The following is a 20890-nucleotide window of genomic DNA, read 5'->3' as shown; positions in this document are numbered from 1 at the left end:
AAATGAATGATAAAGGAGAAATGGATGAAAATGAAAGATAGAGGAGAACGTTGAAAATGAAAGACAAAGGAGAAAAGGATGAAAACAAAAGATAAAGGAGAATGTTAATTCCATTAATTACATAGCATTGGTAGGGCCTGGACAAATCCACTTTCCAGCCCTTCGAATCCCTTCTAACACTGCTTAATCGCCATTAGTTGTACTCCAAAACCTCTGAGAGCTCCAAACCTGTAACTGAAATGCAGGAGACTGAGGGAAAAAATCGATTTTAAGAAGCCACAAGCCGCTTTTCACCTGATATGTCTGAATTTCAGGACACAACTAGGGCATGTGTCCAACATGTGCCAAACACATGTCTGACACTTCTCATGCTCATGTCGTGTCTGACACGTTAAATATGTGACACTTTGGGGGGGGGGGGGGGGGGGGAACATATCCTGTAATTTAGGTCAACGTCTTCACTCTCTATTGTTTCTCATGTCTATGCTTGCATATGTATTAGCACCTTTATAGCTACAAAAACAAGACAAACACATCCAGTGCTATAGCTTGATTCTTACAAGGAATACTTGTTGTCTCCAAACCTCAAACACATTCCAGATCATGCCACCGAATCAAATCCAATATCATATCCTTAGTACAGGGGCTCCACCTTAGAAAATTTTGAAAATCACCATGCTTCTAAATGTAGAAGGTTCATTGTTGCCCATCAACCTTAACCCTGCATAATTTATGTGAAAAGGGGGCAGACCTCAATTCATTTTTCATAGAAGCCACGTTTGAAGACCAAGGAGAGCCCTTAATAGGGTGGTGGATAAAATGGCCTGAAAGGTTGCAGTTGGCAATTACTAGTAAGACTGAAAGTATAAACAAGTTGCAAAGACAAGATTGAGAGTTAAGATAGAGAGCATTTCTACAATAATGGAAATCAATGACTTTACATGGGTAGGAGGATGGGCATGGAAATGTTTTCAAGTCATAGGAGGAGATCAAAAACAGGTGCCAATCAGGTGACTGAAGGCAAAGTTAGCAAGGGAGGGTGTAGGCATCTTAAGAAATAGGAGGAATGTGTTTATAGTGGCAGAAACATGAGGCACAGTGGCAAGAGAATTTTGATTGCCATTGTCTGAGAACATGATCATGTGTGAAGCAATTGGTGATATGAATCACAAGTTGATTCAAACCAAGTGGGACTTGCATGAATTGACAATGAACAAGGAGCAGATGAGAATTTTAAGCCAGCTGGTGGAGATGGAGAAGGTGGGTGGTTACTTGCAGAGGCTTATTGTGAATGTAAATGAGATGCAATTCAAAATTATTGGCACCATGCAAAGGACAAGGGTCGTCCAATACCAGAAGAAGAACATCAGAAGTGTCTTTGTGATGTTAGTAATGGGGCCAACCAATGGGGGAAAGATAACATAAGTAAAATGGCCTAGTCGGCCCATGATCTATCAAGCATTTGAATTTTTAGATCCTTTTGGTAATTAGGATTGGGTTGATAGTCGGATGTTACCAGATCGCTTTTTGGTATCCCAGGTAGGTTTCATGGTAGCAGTTTTGGGGGAAGAATGCCTAGTTTTGGGGTTGACATCTGCCAATCTGACAATCAGAATTCTCAGGTTTCAGACCTGATAAGTGTGACAGAATAGATTTGAAAATTTTCACTTTTTGTTGAAAAAATGAATCATTATGAGACTTAAAAAATAGGGCACAGGTTTTAGGTGGTGTCTGTCTTTGAGAATTTAAAATAATTCCATTTGAGGGCTATATACTCTCTCTTGTTTTTGATGTATCAAACAAAGAATATGGTACCTCAGGCATAATTTCATCAATCTTTTCAATCAATCTCATTAAAAAAGTAATTATGTGTGAACATAACACTTGGGGAAAAACGAAAACAGAAGTAACTGACTCAAAGAACACAATCAAATATGAGAAATGCATTTGGGATACAAAAGGACCTACAGGGGAAAATGGCACATGAGTGAGATATACAATTCTTACATCTAGGTGGGAAGATCACCATTAGAGTTGAAAACTCTGCCTTTAGAGACTGATTTGTGATGCATACAGTTCTGGCTACTTTGCAAGATATCTTGAAAGGATCCCGTGTGATGGGACATGGCATTTCTTGTATTCTTAAAGAACTATTGGGAGCAACTGCCACAGATGCACTTGATGACTCTGATTCTTGCACATCTCTTGACTCAGTTTCTCCAATCCTTAATTCAGCCAATGAAGAAGACAATGCAGCTGGAAGAGCAACGGAAGCATTGACAACCAGCTTATCACTGAACAAATATTGACCAGATGCTATCTGTATCCCCTTATACGTTCCATTTTCCTACACAGCACAGTACAAGAGTGAATTCTGATTAAGAACAAATAATAATGACAGACATAACGAACTGTAACAATCTGCAGAGCAAAATATAGACTTTAGGTCAACAAGTTCTAAAATCTCATAGTAGCACATTTATAGCTGCTGAATTAGTTTTTGTTGAAAATGTAATGAGCAAGGTCTTTTGGCTTGTGCCTTAGCCAGTAAAGACCTCGAGTTGTCCTGATCAGTTAGACTTCAGTTAAGTTATTTCCCGGTTACTAGAATAATCATCATGTTAGCGTGTGTAGGGTTGGAGCTTCAGTTAAGTGGAGTCTTCACCAGTTTGACTACAAAACGAGGTGGCAGTTAGCAGTTAAGTTAGAGCGAGTTAGTCTTCAGTCTTGATTCAAGGAAGAGCGAGTTAGATCTCCAGTGTTGATTGGAGAGAGCACGAGTTAACAGCTCAGGGATGATTGAAAGGAGAGCGAGTAACACTCTCAGTTAACTCGCTATTGAAGCTCGAGTTTTAAATTAAGTTGGGCCTCCTTGCATGGATCAAAGTTCACTTATAAAGAGAGGATGAAGGCACAAGTAAATTACAATTGTTTTGTGCTCAAGGTTGTGAGACAAAGCAGCTCACGAGTTTGTGAAAGAGTCTTGTTTGTGGAGCGCAGGAATTGTGTCCTAAGAAACAGGAGCCACAAGTGCGCTACGATTTAGGAGCTGGATGTGTGCAGCAGAGAGGAGTTGGGATCCTAAAGAATAGGAGGCTGCTGTGCACTATGAAATAGGGCACAAGTGCACTAGAAAATAGGGCCTGGAGTGCGCTAGGAAATATGAGATCAGCGCAAGGAATAAGGGGCTCAAGCGCACAAGGAAGGAGGAAGAGAATTGAAGCAATACAGCAGGGTTTGCAGAGCAACGGAGACAGCATAGGATCAATTGTGTGCAGGAACCGAGATCAAGTAGTGATCAAGGCAGGCCAATATCAATTGTATCAGGTGAGATTTGTGTGAGAAGCAGAACGCTTTCTCAAGAGAGACAGATTGCTTTGTAATAGATTCAATTGCTCCAAGAACAATCAATAAAATAGACATATCAAACAAGCAGGTTTTCCCTGTTGGGTTTCCTGAGAAAAATAAGTGTGTCAATTTGTGTGATGTGTTTTTATCTGTGTTTTTATTCCACTGCATATAAGTTGTTATCTTGGTGAAAGTTAACTAGTTTCAGTTTTCAGTTATTCATCTAAGTAGTTGCAGAGCTTCATGGAAATCTAACAGTTTCTGTTGTCTTTGGGTAAGAGGAGACGCTGATTTAAATAGCACAATGGGAAGGAACTCTTAACCAAAACAAATGTATTTTGAAGTTTTATTCTTTCACCCATTTCTACCTCAAATTTAAGTTTCTCAAGAGTAGAATAGAAATATGATATAACTGGTTGCTCCTAAATTCATGTCTTTTCAAATCATTTTCTAAAATGACATACTTCGTGTTAATTCTAATGGAATAAACACCACAGCTATCTTTCTAAAGCAGAACCACATCAGGGCATATGTTCAAATGGCATAATGCAGTGACGAAGGAAAATATAGACTCAAGTAGACTTGGAAGGCAAAAATTTATCGATGTTCTCAAGCTATCTGAGCAGTAGAAAAATCTGACACCACTAGTTCAACCTTACCGTTCAAACTTGAGCAAAACTAACTGCTTGAATCAAACACTAGCCTACTTGGAAATTAAAGACGAGAAAATAAGTGTGACAGCTATTTTCATGAAACCATGGTCATACCTTACCAATAAGCAAAGCAGTCAATGGCATTCGAAGCACCTGTGAACAGAAAGTCCCGTAAGAAGTTGATTTTTCAACTTTTAAAATGGATGAAACAAAAGATGGTCTGTTATATTTTCAGAAACAAATTGCATAAAATATAAAAGCTAGTATAAGCATATGAAATATTATTTTAGCTTAACTATCAGCATATGGCCAAAACAACTAAGAAGAAAGCTAATACACCAATATGCATGAGGTGAGCCCAAGGCATCCTCAATTAATTTTCTAGCTGTAGCAAAAGAAATTGTAACAAAATAATCCTCAAGCTAAAAAGAGCCAACAGACATTCTATCTTTCAATGGCTTGTATTTGGAATATAAATAAATTATGTAGCCAACTTGCATTATCATAGACATAAATCTATAACTATCAATAGTGACACTAGGTGTCAACATTGATACTCTAGATAAACCTGAAATAACGCATTTGATGAGAAACCAGAGGGAAAATTAATGCACAGCAATAAGCCCTTGTCATCTAGATTGTGAGTATCGCCGTGCACCCTTCAGAAACTCATACCTCAGTCTCTTATATCTTTCCTGTTAAATAATGCATAATGCAAAAGTGTCTTCCAGGACCAAACCAATCATGACTACTAATCACAACTATCATCTTTTCTATAACTCTCCAGGGATGCTTCATGATATGACTGGAACCTGGAACCCAGTTTTTCTCATAGAGACCCACTTGAGCACTAAGTGAACACCACCCGTGATTGGAACCCAGGGCCTCCCCTTTCTAAGAGAGACCCACTCAAGCCCTAAGTGAACACCACCCACCACTGGAGGCAAACATTGACCTCTGGCCTGCAAACAGGAAGCACACTAGACCAGCAGTGTCCAGAGTTCCAGCAGGGGTTGAATGCCTCATCCAAGACTTCCTCCCAGACAGTCTCTGTGATCGTTTTGGACAAGCGTGCTAAGTTCATGAGGTCCATGTCTGTAGTTGTTCCTCCTCTCTCAAGAATTCAAGATGTCTACATTGCAGTCGGTGACTTTCCTCTAGTGTCCTCACATTTTGCACTTCACTATGAATCCAACATGGGCAACTTTACCATCATAAATTCTTGTTCTCGGTGCATCTTTTTCCTCCATTTGTCCATCATGTAGCAGGCCAGTATGTGATGTTTCATCCCCTTTTTATCTAGTGGGCATTCTTCCTCCCTTATGTCACAGCCTTCTAAACATTTTTGCACAATATCTCTCATGTGTTTTTCTTCATCTAAAAGACTCCTTCGCTAATTTGACCATGTATGCTTTTGCTGTCCATTTCAGCTACTCTTTCTACACAAAATCAGCCTCCTTGTTGTTTCCAATTCAAGTGGGTACAAACCTATTTCTACAAACAAGATTCCGAGGGAGTGGATTCCTTTTAATCCAAAAAGGTAGTCACTACCTGCTTTTGCTCTCTCCAGATCTAGGTCCACATGCTTTTTGATACACTTGAACCCTATATCTGACATTCATACAATAAAACTAACATTATCAGTGTCTATAATAGTGAGCTGATTGTTTCCTAATCTCATATCCCTACCAACCTGCAACTATTCTATAGTGGGAAAGTTGCCCTCCGCATACCTTGGAACCTATTCCTTATGCACATCTGCCTCTTCTATTTATAATGATTAAGAAAGGTCCCATGTGTGGTCATGGCTCTGTTGTTGTGAGCTACATTCCTTGTCTATCCCCATCAATCCTAACCCCTTACCCATGACCACATCGCCCTAACCGCAACCCTATCTTGGATACTAGTCAACTTGGAATCGAACTAGTCAACCCCAAAACTGGGAACAGAGCCGAAACCAGACCAGAACTGAAAACAAAAAAGGTTGATGAAAAAATATATAAATATACAAATTTTGAAAAAAAAAACATTTATATTCATGTGTATCTATATGAATACACCATTATACGCAAATATGCAAAGTTTCTCATATATAAGGCAAGGGTGCATATCAGTGTTGCGAACATCGTGATAAAATCACGATTTTTTCGTGATGGCTATTAAATTGGCGATTTTTTCGCGTTGAAAAAATCGTGATCTGAACTAAAAAAATCTCCAGGCCACGAAACAGCAAGTTTTTAAAGGCTTTTTTGGGTTTTTTATTCATTTTGCAAACAGAGGGCAAGGGTGAGAACTAAGGAGGAGGAGAAGTCATCTACAAGGGCAAGAAAGGAGAAAAGTGAAGGAATTTAGCATCCCAAACAAAATAATTTCAAGTTTGGACCAAGTTTCTTCAGCAGGCCATGGTTTTCAGGTATGGGCATCAAATTTGGCCCTACTTTTTTGTTTTTACTTGCTTTACTTGTTTTTCCTTGAGTTCCAATCACCCATATATTTTCCATGATTTTTGCTTGGATTTGAGCGTATTTTTTTTTCATTTTTGTTGCATTTAGTGGAGAGGGTTTTTTTTGTCAAAAATGCAAAATATTGATTGTTAGTTTTATTTGTTTAAATTCTTCTTGTGCCCTAGTTTTTTTCCTTGATTTTTGCTTGGGTTTGAATGTGTTTTTTTAGCCATTATTGTTGCATTGAGTTGAGGGTTTTTTTGTCAAAAATTCAATATGTTGTATGTTAAATTTTTATTTCATTTGTTTAACTTGCGACTTTTCTTGTGCCCTAGGTTCAAACTTCAATCTTACATTAAAACTCAAGGATTCAACAAAGTTACAAACATGCCAAGGAAATTGGACCTTATGTGGGAATTTGGTGACCCTGATGGGAGTTTGACAAATCAAATTTGACTTGCAAGTTATGTGGGCACCATATGACAAGGGGGAGTATACCGACTGAAACACCACCTTGCACAAATTCTTGGACATGAAGTAGGGCTTTGCACAAAAACAAATCTAGAAATCATCCGTAAAGCCCCCAAATCATTGGAAGAAATAGAGACAACCAAAGTGACCAAGGCAGATTTGAAGAGTCAAATGGCAGGGGGTGGAATGGTGGGATTGGGATGTGACCATGAGAGTGGTACTAGTTCTTCTTCAACATCACTGTCTGCAGTCAACCCCACAGCTAACTCATCATTTTTCGTTCCTAGAACCACACCTGGTGCACAACCATCTATCACATCAACTCTTAAAAAAAGGGAGAAGGCAGAAGTTGACAAGTTGTTGGGCAGGTGTCTTCTTTGATGTGATGTTCATTTTAGCATTGCCAGGAACAATCCATTTTTTCAACCCGCGATTGATGTTATTGCTATTATTGGCTCAGATTACAAAGCCTCTTCCTATGATCACTTTAGAGGGAGTATTCTTCATAATGAAAAGGTTGGATGCACTAAGAGATTGGAGGAGTTTAGGGGCTCATGGGCACATACAAAATGCATTGTGATCTCAGATGGTTGGACCAATCAAAAGGGTAGAACCCTTATTAACTTCTTGGTTAATTGTCCCAAGGAGACAATGTTTATGAAATTTGTTGATGCATCTGCAAATATCAAAGATGCACGATTACTATGTGATTTGTTGGACGTGTTCATTTAGGATGTGGGTCCACAACATGTTGTCCAAGCCATAACAGACAATGCTGCAAATTATGTTGTTGCTAGCAGGATGTTTATGGAGAGGCATCCTAACTTATTTTGGAGCCTTGGACACCTTGTGTTGCACACTGCATTGACTTGATGTTGAAGGACATAGGAAAAATTCCTTTTGTCAAGGTTATTGTTGAATCATCAAAAAGCATTACAAAATTTATATATAATCATGCATTTGTGCTTTATTTGATGAGAACATTCACCAACATCAAGGAGTTGGTGTGCCCTGCCATTACACAGTTTGCCACTAGCTTCATATCTCTTTAATCCTCTTGAATTCTATCTGAGATGTGACGAGAATGTTTCTTTCAAGGGAGTGGCATGCTTTTTCATATAGACGCAAACGAGAGAGCGAGGCCATATCCAGGCTAGTTTCATACTAGGAAAGATTTTGGGCGGGAGTGCAGGAGGTGTGTAGCATTATTGAATCTTTGGTAAAGGTTCTTCGAATAGTTGATGGAGACAAGCCTACAATGAGCTACTTGTATGAGGCCATGGATAGGGCCAAATAATCCATTTGTAACTATTACAATGATAAAGGGGGTGTGAGGTTTGAAAAACAACAACTGATACGGGAAGTGATTGATGAGCAATGGAACAATACACTCCATCATTCCATTCATGTTGTAGGGATCTACTTGAACCCCGCATTTTCTTACTCATGTGGTTTCTTATTTGATGTTGAGATCATGGATGGATTCTTCACTTGTGTTCAGAAGATGGTGCCATCTCCAACAAAACATGCAGAAATATCCAAAAAAATGGAGATATACAAGATGGCAAGTGGCACATTTAGCTTTGACATGGCTATTGTGGATAGGAAGACTAAAATTCCAAGTAAGCTTTAGTGTGTTTCAAATTTCAATGTCTCTTCATACTTTGCTTCAATTTTCAAATTTCAATTTTTTTCTTATGTTTATCTTATTTGTTGTAGATGCATGGTGGAGAAGCCATGGTGGCAGAGTACCCAATCTCCAAAGGCTTTCCATTCAAGTGCTCGGCCAAACATGTAGCTCCTCCAGATGTGAGCACAACTTGAGTGTATTTGAAAAAATACACACCAAGAAGCGCAACACGTTAAAAAAAAATTCAATTAATCTTTTGAATTCATTAAATAATAAACAATATAATTTATTATTTTAAATTTTTTATAATTATTAATTTATTATTTATAATTTATTAATTTATCACCCTTGTATAAGTTGGAGTCCCAATGCCTTAATGACATGGTCTACGTCTACTACAATCTCCGATTGTGGGTAAGGCAACTTGAGAGGACCCCTAATGTGGAGGCCATCTGATGCAGGAGCATGAGGCTTGAAAGGCAAAAGGCTTCGAACTTATTCCAAAAATACAAAAAAAATTACAAGCAAAGGAGTGGGATCCTTTAGCTGTCAATTTACAAGCTTTCTAGATAGGATTTAAGCTAGGATTTAGGGATTGAGTAGTTTTGTAATTGATTCATGTAGTTTTGATTCAGTTGAGATTCTCGAGGAGAATATCAACCAGATTAGATATTGTTTAAGATTAGGAAAATTTGATCCAGTGTTTTAAGGATCTGATAGTTAGGATGGAATAGTATTTATGTAAGCTCTGAATGATTGTAAAAGGATTTTGACTGATTCGGCTTGTTTTGGCCATATATGATGATGTTGCAAAAAATATAACTCCGTGTATTTTTGTGTAAAATTGGTCAATCCCATAGGTGTTGCATCCCTCCATAGTATCTCTGTGTATCGTTGAATTTCCAATTTGGCTTGAAATATTAGAATTCTGGGTGATTGCTTTTAAGTTCTTTCATCGTGTATTAGCAACTGCAGGGTTTGAAAGAGTACGGATTCCTTAATCGGGGTTGAAGTGTCGCACTCATTCTTAACCGTTGATTTCATTTTCAACACCTTACGGCATAGTCAACAGTGGGGGTTGGCCCTATTATTAAACCATGTGTTAGTAGAAGTCCTGCAAGCCGTAGGATCTAATGGCCACTGTTATCCGATGGATATCGGGCTTTAAAATGAGCGGACGTTAATCTAAGTACCGGACCCGAACTTTTATAAATTGAGGACTTATAAACCTCATCGGCTCCATGAGGGCGGATAATTGTCGCGCAGATTCCCGTGCGATATCATAGTGACCGTTGGATCACTGAAGACTGCTGACCGTTGGATGAATCTCGCATCGCATCGGTCATAAGTGAAAGGACCCTGGCCTGGAGGAATTGCGAAATGCGATGTGCGATACGAGGATCGCCGATAATATCGCATCGCATCATTCTTGAGTAAATGAACCCTGGCCAGTGAGCTTGCGATTGTGATGTGCGATGTTTAGAGGATTTGTAGAAGCACTTGTCATTGCGGCTAAATTAAGAAGTTCTGCTAATTTAGCAGAATAGATAACTTTGGAGGTAGATGACTGAGACTCCGCAGGAAATCCAAGAAGAAATTTCCCTGAACTTGAAGAAATTGTTTCCGGATTTGAACGATTGTCTCTTACGCCTGCACCCAGGCCACCATTTGTGGTATCAGAGCAGCCTACTGACACTGAACAGGATCTCAAGGATCAGAAAAAGAAATCCAACATGGCTTTTAGAGTTGGAGGAAGAGGTGGTGGTCGAAGAAGAGGACGACCAGTTGCAAATGCTGAAGTGTTGGAAGCTATGCAACAAATGCAAGCTAGATTGGAAGCAGTGGAAATGGGAAGAGATGCAGATGCTGGAGATGTTAGTGAACCTGAAGCTGGAGCTGCAGAAGATGAAGAACCTGCAGATGTAACTCCTGAAATGAGATCCACATCCAAGCCTAGACTTGAAGTCTCAATCTACACAGGAAGTTTAAGCCCTGAGGAATTGATAGACTGGATAAATGACATGGAGAAATTCTTCGATTATGAAGAAACAGATGAAGGAAAGAAGGTGAAGTTTGTTGTCATGAAACTGAAAGGACATGCAACACTTTGGTGGGATGGAGTGCAGGCAGAAAGAAGAAGACTTGGCAAACAACCAATTAAGAATTGGAACAGGATGGTGGCAAAACTGAAAAGTAAGTTTCTGCCAAGTGACTATCAGCAAACATTATTTAGACAGATGCAAAATCTTAGACAGAGGTCTATGACAGTAAAGGAATACACAGAGGAATTCTACAAAGTGAGTATAAGAGCAGGACAAATCCAAGATACAGATGAGAAGGTTGCCAGATATGTGAATGGTCTTAGAATGGACATTCAAGATGAGATAAGTGTATTGTCTCCTAAAACAATAGAAGAGGCTTATCAGATGGTACTGAAGGTTGAAGAAAAACTCATGAGGAAGCAGTCTGCCAGAAATAGAGGTACTTTCCGAGGAAGGGGAAGACAAGGTGATAGAGGAATATCTACAGCACCTGGAGATGGAGCTAGCAGCAGCTCAAGTCAACATGCACCCACAGGAGGTGACGCAAGTGGCAGAGGAAGTTTTTCCAGAGGAAGAGGAGGGAGAGGTAGAGGAAGAGAAGTTAGATGTAACAAGCTAGGACACAAAGCTTATGAGTGCCCAGAAAAAATAGGAACGAATCAGAGGAATGCAATTGTTGCAAAACTGAAGAGGAAGCAACAAAGGTAATAGACGAAGAGAATGTACCAGAGAAGGGAATCTTTGGTGGTCAACAAAATTTTGTTAAAACCAGCTAAGGAAATTGTTGAACCAGCACAAAGGAAAACCTTGTTCAGGACTGTGTGCAAGGTTCAAGGTAAGTGTTGTCAGATGATAATAGACAGTGGTAGTACAGATAATTTGGTCTCCACAGAAGTGGTGGAGAAGTTGAAAACAAAGAAACATCCAACACCTTATAAGGTGTCATGGCTTCATAAGGGATATCAATTGGTAGTGAATGAGCAATGTGAAGTGGAGATGCAGTTGGGAAAATACAGAGACAAAATTCTGTGCGATGTGATGCCTATGGATGTGTGTCATATATTGTTGGGTAGACCATGGCAGTATGACAAAGGAGCTATGCACGATGGAAAGAAGAACACATACAAATTCAGCAAAGATGGTGTCAATCATACATTGTTGCCACTAGAAGAAGAGGATACATCGAAGAAACCTGATTCAAAGACCCTTTTGCTGAGTGGAAAGGAGTACTTACAACAGATGGAAGAAGATGAGGTAAGTTTTGCGTTGGTTTGCAAACCCAAGGTAGTAATTACTTCCACAAAAGTTTCTGATTTACCAATTGAAATTCAAGAGATGTTGGACAGTTATTGTGATATCATTGTAGATGATTTGCCTGATGAGTTACCACCCATTAGGAAAATCAGTCATCACATAGATTTGATTCCAAGAGCAAATCTACCTAATAAAGCACTTACAAGATGACTCCCATAGAGAATGACGAGATCAGGAAACAGGGTCAGGAACTGTTAGACAAGGGACTCATTAGAGAGAGTTTGAGTCCTTGCGCAGTGCCAACAGTGTTGAGCCCAAAGAAAGATGGAGGCTGGAGAATGTGCACTGACTCGCGAGCAATCAATAAGATAAAAATCAAGTACAGATTTCATTTACCTAGAATCGAAGATTTGATGGATTATTTGAGTGGAGCTAGATATTTTACAAAGATTTAAAAAGTGGTTATCATCAAATCAAAATTAAAAGGGGAGATGAGTGGAAAATTGCTTTTAAAACCAATGAAGGATTATATGAGTGGATGGTAATGCCTTTTGGATTGTCGAATGCCCCTAGTACCTTCATGAGACTTATGAATGAAGTTCTAAAGGAATTTATTGGTAAATTTGTAATAGTATATCTGGGCGATATATTAGTTTACAGCAAATCTAAGGAGGAACATGTGAGCCATCTGAATTATGTCTTACAAAGGCTACAACAGGAAAAATTACTGTTAAATTTAAAGAAATGTTCATTCATGAAGGAGGAGTTAGTGTATTTGGGCTTCGTTGTTTCTGTTGAGGGGTTAAAGATGGATCCAGAGAAGATCAAGGCTATCATGGAGTGGCCTTCACCAAAAAGTGTCTTTGAGGTAAGAAGTTTTCACAGTCTTGCTAGTTTTTACAGGAAATTCATAAGGAATTTTAGTAAGATTAATGCTTCAATTATTAACACAATAAAGAAGGAAAGACAACCATTTAAATGGACTGCTGAAGCAGAAACCATTTAAATGGACTGTTGAAGCAGAAAAGAACTTCCAATTGTTGAAGAGAAAGATTACTGAGAAACCTATTTTGATTTTACCTGATTTTAATAAACCTTTTCAAGTGAAGTGCGATGCCAGTGGAGAAGCCATTGGCGCTATTTTGAGTCAGGGGGACAGACCTGTAGCTTATTTTAGTAAAAAGCTGAAAGAGACAAAGAAGAAATATTCTTCTTATGATAGAGTTTTATGCAGTGGTGCAGTCTTTGAAGAAGTAGAGACATTACTTGATGTCCAAGGAGTTCATACTGTATTCAGATAACCACGCATTATAGTACATCATGCAACAGCCAAAGCTTAATCAGAAACATGCAAAATGTGTAGAATACCTGCAAAGTTTTAATTTTGTATTAAAACATATAACTGGTCAATCAAACAAAGTAGCAGATGCCTTAAGTAGAAAAAACATTTTTGTTCAAGAAAGTCAAATTCAAGTGTTGGGTTTTGATTTCCTTAAAGAGTTATATGAGAAAGATCTAGATTTTAAAGAGGCATTTGAAGCTTGTAGAAATCATGTTTTGTTAGACAGAAACAAGTCGCTGGATTATTTCCTGCAAGAGGGACTGTTGCTTAAAAGAAATCAACTGTGCATACCAAGTTGTTCTATGAGGGAGAATTTGATCAAGGAGAAACATAGTGGAGGACTTGGTGGGCATTTTGGTGCAGACAAGACTTATGAATAGTTGAACAGGTTTTATTTTTGGCCGAAAATGAAGTCTGAAGTGGAAATGTACGTGAAAAATTGTAAAGTCTGTCAGTACGCAAAGGGAAGGAGTCAAAACACAAGTTTGTATGTTCCATTACCTATTCCAAATAGGCCTTGGGATATGGTAAGTATGGACTTTGTTTCGGGTTTACCAAAAACTCAAAGAGGAAATGATTCAATTTATGTAGTAGTTGACAGATTTTCAAAAATGGCACATTTTATTCCATGTTATAAAACCAATGATGCTACTCATATTGCTAATCTGTTTTTTAAGGAGATTGTAAGATTACATGGGTTACCTAAGAGCATTGTTTCAAACAGAGACACCAGATTTGTTAGACATTTCTGGAAGACATTATGGAAGAAGCTTTGAACTAAATTGAGTTTCAGTTCTGCTTATCATCCTCAGACTGATGGACAGACTGAAGTTGTAAATAGAAGTTTAGGTGATCTTTTGAGAAGTCTTGCAGGTCAACATCCAAAACAGTGGGATCAAGTATTGGCACAGGCAGAATATGCATATAATGATTCTCCTAACAGGAGTACAGGGCAAAGTCCATTCCATATGATCTATGGAATGCACCCAAGAGGAGTGTCTAAATTGAGAGACTTGGGAAAAGCTGAAAGGAGAAGTGCTAAAGGAGAAGATTTTGCTACAGAAGTTCAAGCAATACATGAACAGGTAAAACAGCAACTACAAGACAGCAACATCAAATACAACGGCAGAGCAAATTTTAAGAGAAGAGAAGTTATTTTTGAGGTTGGAGATTTGGTTTTAACACACCTGAGGAAGGAAAGATTTCCAAAAAGGGAGTATAATAAACTAAAGTTTAAGAAAATTGGACCATGCAGAGTCTTGAAAATATTTTCTGCAAATGCATATGAAATTGAATTACCCCTTGATATTGGAATATCTCCAATTTTTAATGTTGCTGACTTATACAGGTATGAAAAGGAACAAGCAGATGACACAGCAAAGGATCAAGAAGAACAAGAGATTGATTGGGTAAAATAGTTACCTATAGCAAAGGAATTGAAGCCAGAGAGGATTTTGGACAAGAAATTGTTGAAGAAGACAAGAGGACAAGAGTATTTTCAGTATTTGGTCAAATGGAAGGATCAACCAATTGTTGAAGCTACTTGGATGACAGATTCCATGCTACAGAAGTTGGGCAGTTCTGTAGAAGAGCTCATGGACAAGAGCCCATGAAGAATTTTGTCCTCAGGAGTCTGATGCAGGAGCATGAGGCTTGAAGGCAAAAGGCTTCGAACTTATTCCAAAAATACAAAAAAAGTTACAAGCAAAGGAGTGGGATCCTTTAGCTATCAATTTACAAGCTTTCTAGATAGGATTTAGGGATTGAGTAGTTTTGTAATTAATTCATGCAGTTTTGATTCAGTTGAGATTCTCGAGGAGAATATCGACCAGATTAGATATTGTTTAAGATTAGGCAAATTCGATCTAGTGTTTTAAGGATCTGATAGTTAGGATGGAATAGTATTTATGTAAGTTTTGAATGATTGTAAAAGGATTTTGACTGATTCGGCTTGTTTTGGCCATATATGATTAAGTTGCAGAAAATATAACTCTATGTATTTTTGTGTAAAATTGGTCAATCCCGGAGGTGTTGCATCCCTCCGTAGTATCTCTGTGTATCGTTGAATTTCCAGTTTGGCTTGAAATATTAGAATTCTGGGTGAGCACTTATAAGTTTTTTTCGTCGTGTATTAGCAACTGTGCAGTTTGAAAGAGTACGAATTCCTTAATCAGGGTTGAAGTGTCGCACGGATTTCCTTAATCGGGTTGAAGTGCCGCACTCATTCTTAACCATTGATTTCATTTTCAACACGTTACGGCACAGTCAACAGTGGGGGTTGGCCCTGTTATTAAACCATGTGTTAGTAGAAGTCCCGCGAGCATCGCATCATTCTTGAGTAAATGAACCCTGCCCGGTGAGCTTGCGATTGCGATGTGCAATGTTTAGAGGATTTGTAGAAGCACTTGTTATTGCGGCTAAATTAAGCAGTTCTGCTAATTTAGCAGAATAGATAACTTTGGAGGTAGATGACTGAAACTCCGCAAGAAATCCAAAGAAGAAATTCCGCCTGAACTTGAAGAAATTGTTTCCAGATTTGAACGATTGTCTCTTACGCCTGCACTTAGGCTACCACCATCTCATTGGATGGGATTGACACCACTGTTGCATGGAGGGTTGCGGCTAAGAGGCCTATCATGGAGTCGGCCCCTAATTGGTTACAGAAGGTAGTGGAGGGGGTAGCAACTGCAGAAGAGGAGGAGGTGACACCACCTACCATGGTCACCAGTAGAGGACGTGGTCTACCTCCTATAGCTCCTAGTTCTTCAGCTTCTAGAGCACAACAGAGTCCACTGCTAGCCCCAGGGCCTTCTTCATCTAGAGGGAAAGTTGTTATATTTTCTTGCAAGAGGGGCAAAGGAAATCAGTAGTACTAGTTACTTGGTTCATTTCATTGTATATGATATTATGCCTCATGATATGAGATACATTATTATATTTTTTGTTGATATTTTGAGGTTGAGTTGGGACTTAGGACTCAATATTCAAGACATGATTCACTGTTATGTGTGATGTAGCACTAGACATATTACACATCTTATATATTAGTTCTCTTTTCATATTGATGTGTTAATGCATTTATTTTATGGTGTGGATGCTTTAGATATTAAAAAAATTGTTTTTTTCATATTTGTCGATTTTTTGTCAATTTTTACGCAATTTTTATGATTTATTCTGAATTTGGATCTTCACTGATTTAATCTCGATCGTGATTATCTCAACATTGGTGCATATAATCAAAATAAATCCAAGTGCAATCCGTCTTTGAACCAAAAAAATCAACAAAGAGGCAAGGAGGCTCTAGTTGGCCTCTAAAGTCCCAATAAAATGATGCTACAATATATACCTATATATCATCAAAATCATTTCCTAGATTGGGATTCATCATCAAAATCAACCTATAAGCATTAAAATAAGATAGAAAAAGTTCAACATGTCAAATTGAGATTTTGTTTGAGTGATGGGTACATTTTTATTAGGGTCAGAGGATTTCAACATTCAATAACACCAACATCGAGGTACACAGAGGGCATGGTGCTCTTAATTAAATGCTAGTTTCAAACCCTCATACATGACAAAATCCAATGGAAATGTTGCAATCCCACCCATTATCTTGATAGTCTGATGGATTTTGAGTGGGACCTAATATTCTACTTTCTCCATATGAAATCCATTCAGGGTGGAACCACTCTCAAACATCCTAAAACAATTAACATTACCATTTACTTTAAGAATTTAACATTACCATTAATTACATAGCATTGATAGCGCCCTAGGGTTGAATATTAGTTTACACACCACTCTTAAATTGTTGGTTTTTTTTTATTTGCATTTCAAGGTTCCATAGTCGCATTGTACGAAATCAATTGGTTGAGTGAAAAAAGGTTGGTTCAATATTGAACTGGGTAGTTTCATACTGAACCAGCCAACTCCATATTGAACCAACCTTTTTTATTCTATGCCACCGTTTAGACTAGTTAGGGCCCCAAAACGATCAAACCAGCCGATTCAACTGGTTCCAATCCAATTCTGATAGCACTACTTGGATGTAGTCAACCAATCCTACGTGGTTGATCATCCATGTACGTGGTCATCCCTTCCTTTCCCAACCTGTCGCCCTATAAATGATCAATCTCCTTCTCTCCTCTACACATGGCCAACTTTCCCACACATGGTAGGCTTGACCTTTCTTGACCTTATCGCCCTGTGTGTGGTCAGCACTACCCACTCCTACACATTGGTCGAACCATCCTACGCATGGTTGAGTGTAAAGGTCAACCCAATCTCACTTTCCCATGGCTACCGACCCATGGTTGAACATTCTTTCAACGCCAACCCCAACCCCACATGCCCACAATTCTACTTCTAAATCTACCAATCCTCAAGCTCCTACACTAATACAAGAATAAATTAGTCTAAGTTGCAAGCAAAATTTCATGCTGGATTATTCTCCTACAGGAACATTATCCAAAGCTCAAGTTGGCGAACTTAGAGAGAGTAGGGATAACAAAGACGATACCATTTCCTCAAACAACATAGGAAAATATAGTGCAACATCCACATCTCTTGAAGAAAAAACCATCCTCACCTGAAATAATTATTTGAGCCACATTGATTAAATCAGTTTTAGGAAAAATGGAGAAGGTAGACTATGAGAATATCACATTGCAATTGCAAACCTCCAATATTGTTAAAATTGGCAACTAAGGCCAAACTCCATGTGGGTCGTCTTATTTATGGCAGCTGATATTTTTCTTGGATCCCTCTCATCGAGAGGTGTAGGATTGATCTAAAGATCATCCAAGTCTGATAAGTATTCATGGAGTTATGAATTTATTTGCGTTATAAGACAATTCATCAAGGTCGGCCAGCAACCAAATAAACCCCACATGTGCTCAACGTTTTAGTATAAATAGAGGTGGCCTTCAAGTCATTTCAACACACTTGGGATCTCTTCCTCTCTCTACTTGTCTTTGGGTTTTAGTAGGAGGAGAGATCCTAAAGAATAACGTTGCCTTGATCCAGAGGGCAGAAAGCCAGAACTGCCGAAACTGTCGGAAAAGCCAGAAAAGCTAGAAAAACCGGAACTGCTGGAAATGTCGAAACTGTCGGAAAAGCCGAAACTACCGAAAAAGCCAGAACTGCTAGGACTTCCGAATTGTCGGAACTGCCAGCATTGCCAGGAACTCCCGAAACATTCAGAGCATCTGTCTCCGAAGGAAAGCAGCATGCAAGGGACAGCTAACTAACATTGGGACAGTTGTATGGTACTCAGCAGCAAATACACCAAGCATGCAATGTTACAGCGAGCATGCAAGGGACAACTAGCATGCAACAACAAGCAAGCAAGGTGCAGCCAACACATAGGTCAGGATGGCACATAATGCAGTACAGTGATGGGTACAGTCATGATTAATGAAGCGCGATGAGATGCAACGTAGTGATGATGGGTGCAGCATGGTGCAGCGCGGTGAGGTGCAGCATGATGACGAAATGCAGCACAACGATAGGTGAAGGATTCACTTTGTTGAATTAGTTGAAGCAGCATGTCTTCAACTGATCTCATGTATCATCTTCTTAGAGATGATCTATGCTCTTATCTAGATAAGTCAAAGTGTTGACTTCTGTTGTAAACATACTATCTCTCTCTCTCTCTACTGAACTATTGAAGAACATACAAGAAGAATTGATCAAGGGTTTCCCCACATTGGGGTTTGTCCTTAGCTAGCGCTACATCTTGTGTCCTCTTGTCTTGGCTTGTCTTCTGCGATTTATGTTTATGTTCTATCTGCAGTTTACTTTTGTGCCGATGTGATTGCTAATCTGGAAAACATATGGAGCTAACTATGAAAATTGAAATAAATTGCTCTAAGCATAAAACATACCTAAAATTAACATGGTATCAAAGCTGAGGTGAAGACAATGCCCAAGCAAGAGTGAAAGAGCAATCACCGAAGACATTTGGGAAAGGACAAAAGGATCAGTGGATTCCTCATCGCTCTTCAAATTCACCAAGGGTGAAGTTGAAGCAAGGAATATTATTAGAATGGCGCAGCGGAATATGGCCTACCTAAAGATCACTTCATTGGAAGACCGGATTTCAGGGTGGAAGGAAAGGCAGATAACTAATTCGGCCATTATGCGAAGGAGTGTCCGAATGGCAGGGACACATCACTTGATGATGATAACAATCATTCCAGGGACATCTTCAATGATCAAAGGAATGACAGGTAATGCAGGTCATTAAGGAAATGGCCACTCTTCATAGAAAGCAAGGAACCCCAAGTATGAAGAATCAAATGTTGTTTCTGATAAGATAAAGAAGCGTTATCTTGTATTGGCCCTCTCCTTCAGATTCTTTGGGAATCTGGCTTATAGATAGTAGTGCTTCAAGGCACTTCATCGAATACATGGGTGCACTCTCTAATTTGGTAGAGATGGAAACAATCATGGGATTATACTTGGAGCCAATGCCACCTATCTCGAAAAGGTGTAGGGAATGTTAACTCTCAATTGAATAAGGGTAACTCGATTCATTTATAGAATCTCCTTTATGTACCTGATCGCAAGAAGAACCTAGTGTCCATCTCGGAAATGGAAGTCAAAGGTTTCAAGGTGGCATTCATCGATGGAAAGGTACGTGTTAAAAAATATAATTTTCAAAGATGCTTTTTCTCATGGGTTCAGGGCTGGCAATTTGTATCAAGTTGCAAGATGGTCCATTGGGGATCATGTCAATTGACATATCGCATCTATAACACCGGAGGTCAACCTATGGGGCCCTACCTAATGTGAGTCAAATGGTGATAGGAATGTCTGAATTCAAGTAGAGCATGAAGGTACATGTCTGAGATGTACCGAAGGAAAATCTTATAAGGGGACCATTCCCCTCATGCAACAAGCCCACAGGTTTGGAACAACCCGAGGAGTTTGAGACTCATGATCAGAAATCTCATGTATACAGGTGGAAGAAAGCCCTCTATGGCTTGAAGCAAAACACCCCGGGCGTAGTATGAGAGGATTGATAGCTGTCTGATGAAACTGAGATTCACTAGGAGTGAAACCGATCCACACCATTACCCGAAAGTTGTGGATGATAAACCTCTCATACCGGCACCTTATGAGGACGACCTATTTCTGACAGGTGCAGACCCTCTCATTTGCAGAAGTAAGAGGGAGTTGGATTCCGGATGTGGAATGATAAACTGCAACCCTGTGACTACCTCGAGGATCTTAACTTTTAGAAGTTATATGGTAGTGATGTCGAACCAGATTTGGGAAATGCCTCTGAGTTTCATAAACTCATTCGCGTTGATGTTCTTGGTGAACTTCCGTCTGGACATATGTTTTGCAGTTAGCATGGTGAGCTCATATTTGGTTGAGCCTCATTGGATTGGTGCCAAGAATCTTCTGAGATATCTTCGGGGCACAATCTCTCATGGATTGAGATACAGTGTCGGAAATACGAAACTGCATGATTATTCGAATGCTGACTAGGCAGGCAATGTGGAGGATCACTAGAGCACTTCTCAGTGTTGGTTCTGTTTGGATTCTGCTTTGATATCATTAATGAGCAGGAAGCAGAAGTCGGTTGCTATAAGCACCACCGAGACCGAATACATAGCTACGAGTATGATCTCGTGTGAAGTTGCATGGTTGCAAAAGCTCTTAAGTGAGCTATTTGTACACATGATGAATACCACTGT

General features: G+C 39.1%; 1 protein-coding gene across 1 annotated transcript in view; it reads right to left on the bottom strand.

Moving 5' to 3' along the window:
- The window catches only part of REP (Rab escort protein), a 74920-nt gene that overhangs the window by 22917 nt on the left and 31113 nt on the right, over window positions 1–20890 (bottom strand). The window contains exons 4-5 of the mRNA XM_089432990.1: window positions 4116–4154; window positions 2008–2347 (exon numbers count right to left, since the gene is read on the bottom strand). Coding sequence (XP_089289116.1) covers window positions 2008–2347; window positions 4116–4154 — 379 coding nt within the window. The remainder of the gene's footprint in view (window positions 1–2007; window positions 2348–4115; window positions 4155–20890) is intronic.

This window comes from Pinus tabuliformis, chromosome 5_1 (genome assembly GCF_031772625.1).
Source record: "Pinus tabuliformis cultivar Carrire ecotype Pingquan chromosome 5_1, CPIR1, whole genome shotgun sequence".
In the NCBI taxonomy this organism is placed as follows: Eukaryota; Viridiplantae; Streptophyta; class Pinopsida; order Pinales; family Pinaceae; genus Pinus; species Pinus tabuliformis.
The sequence above is the reverse complement of the archived record's forward strand: the minus strand, read 5'-3'. Positions and strand labels throughout refer to the sequence as shown.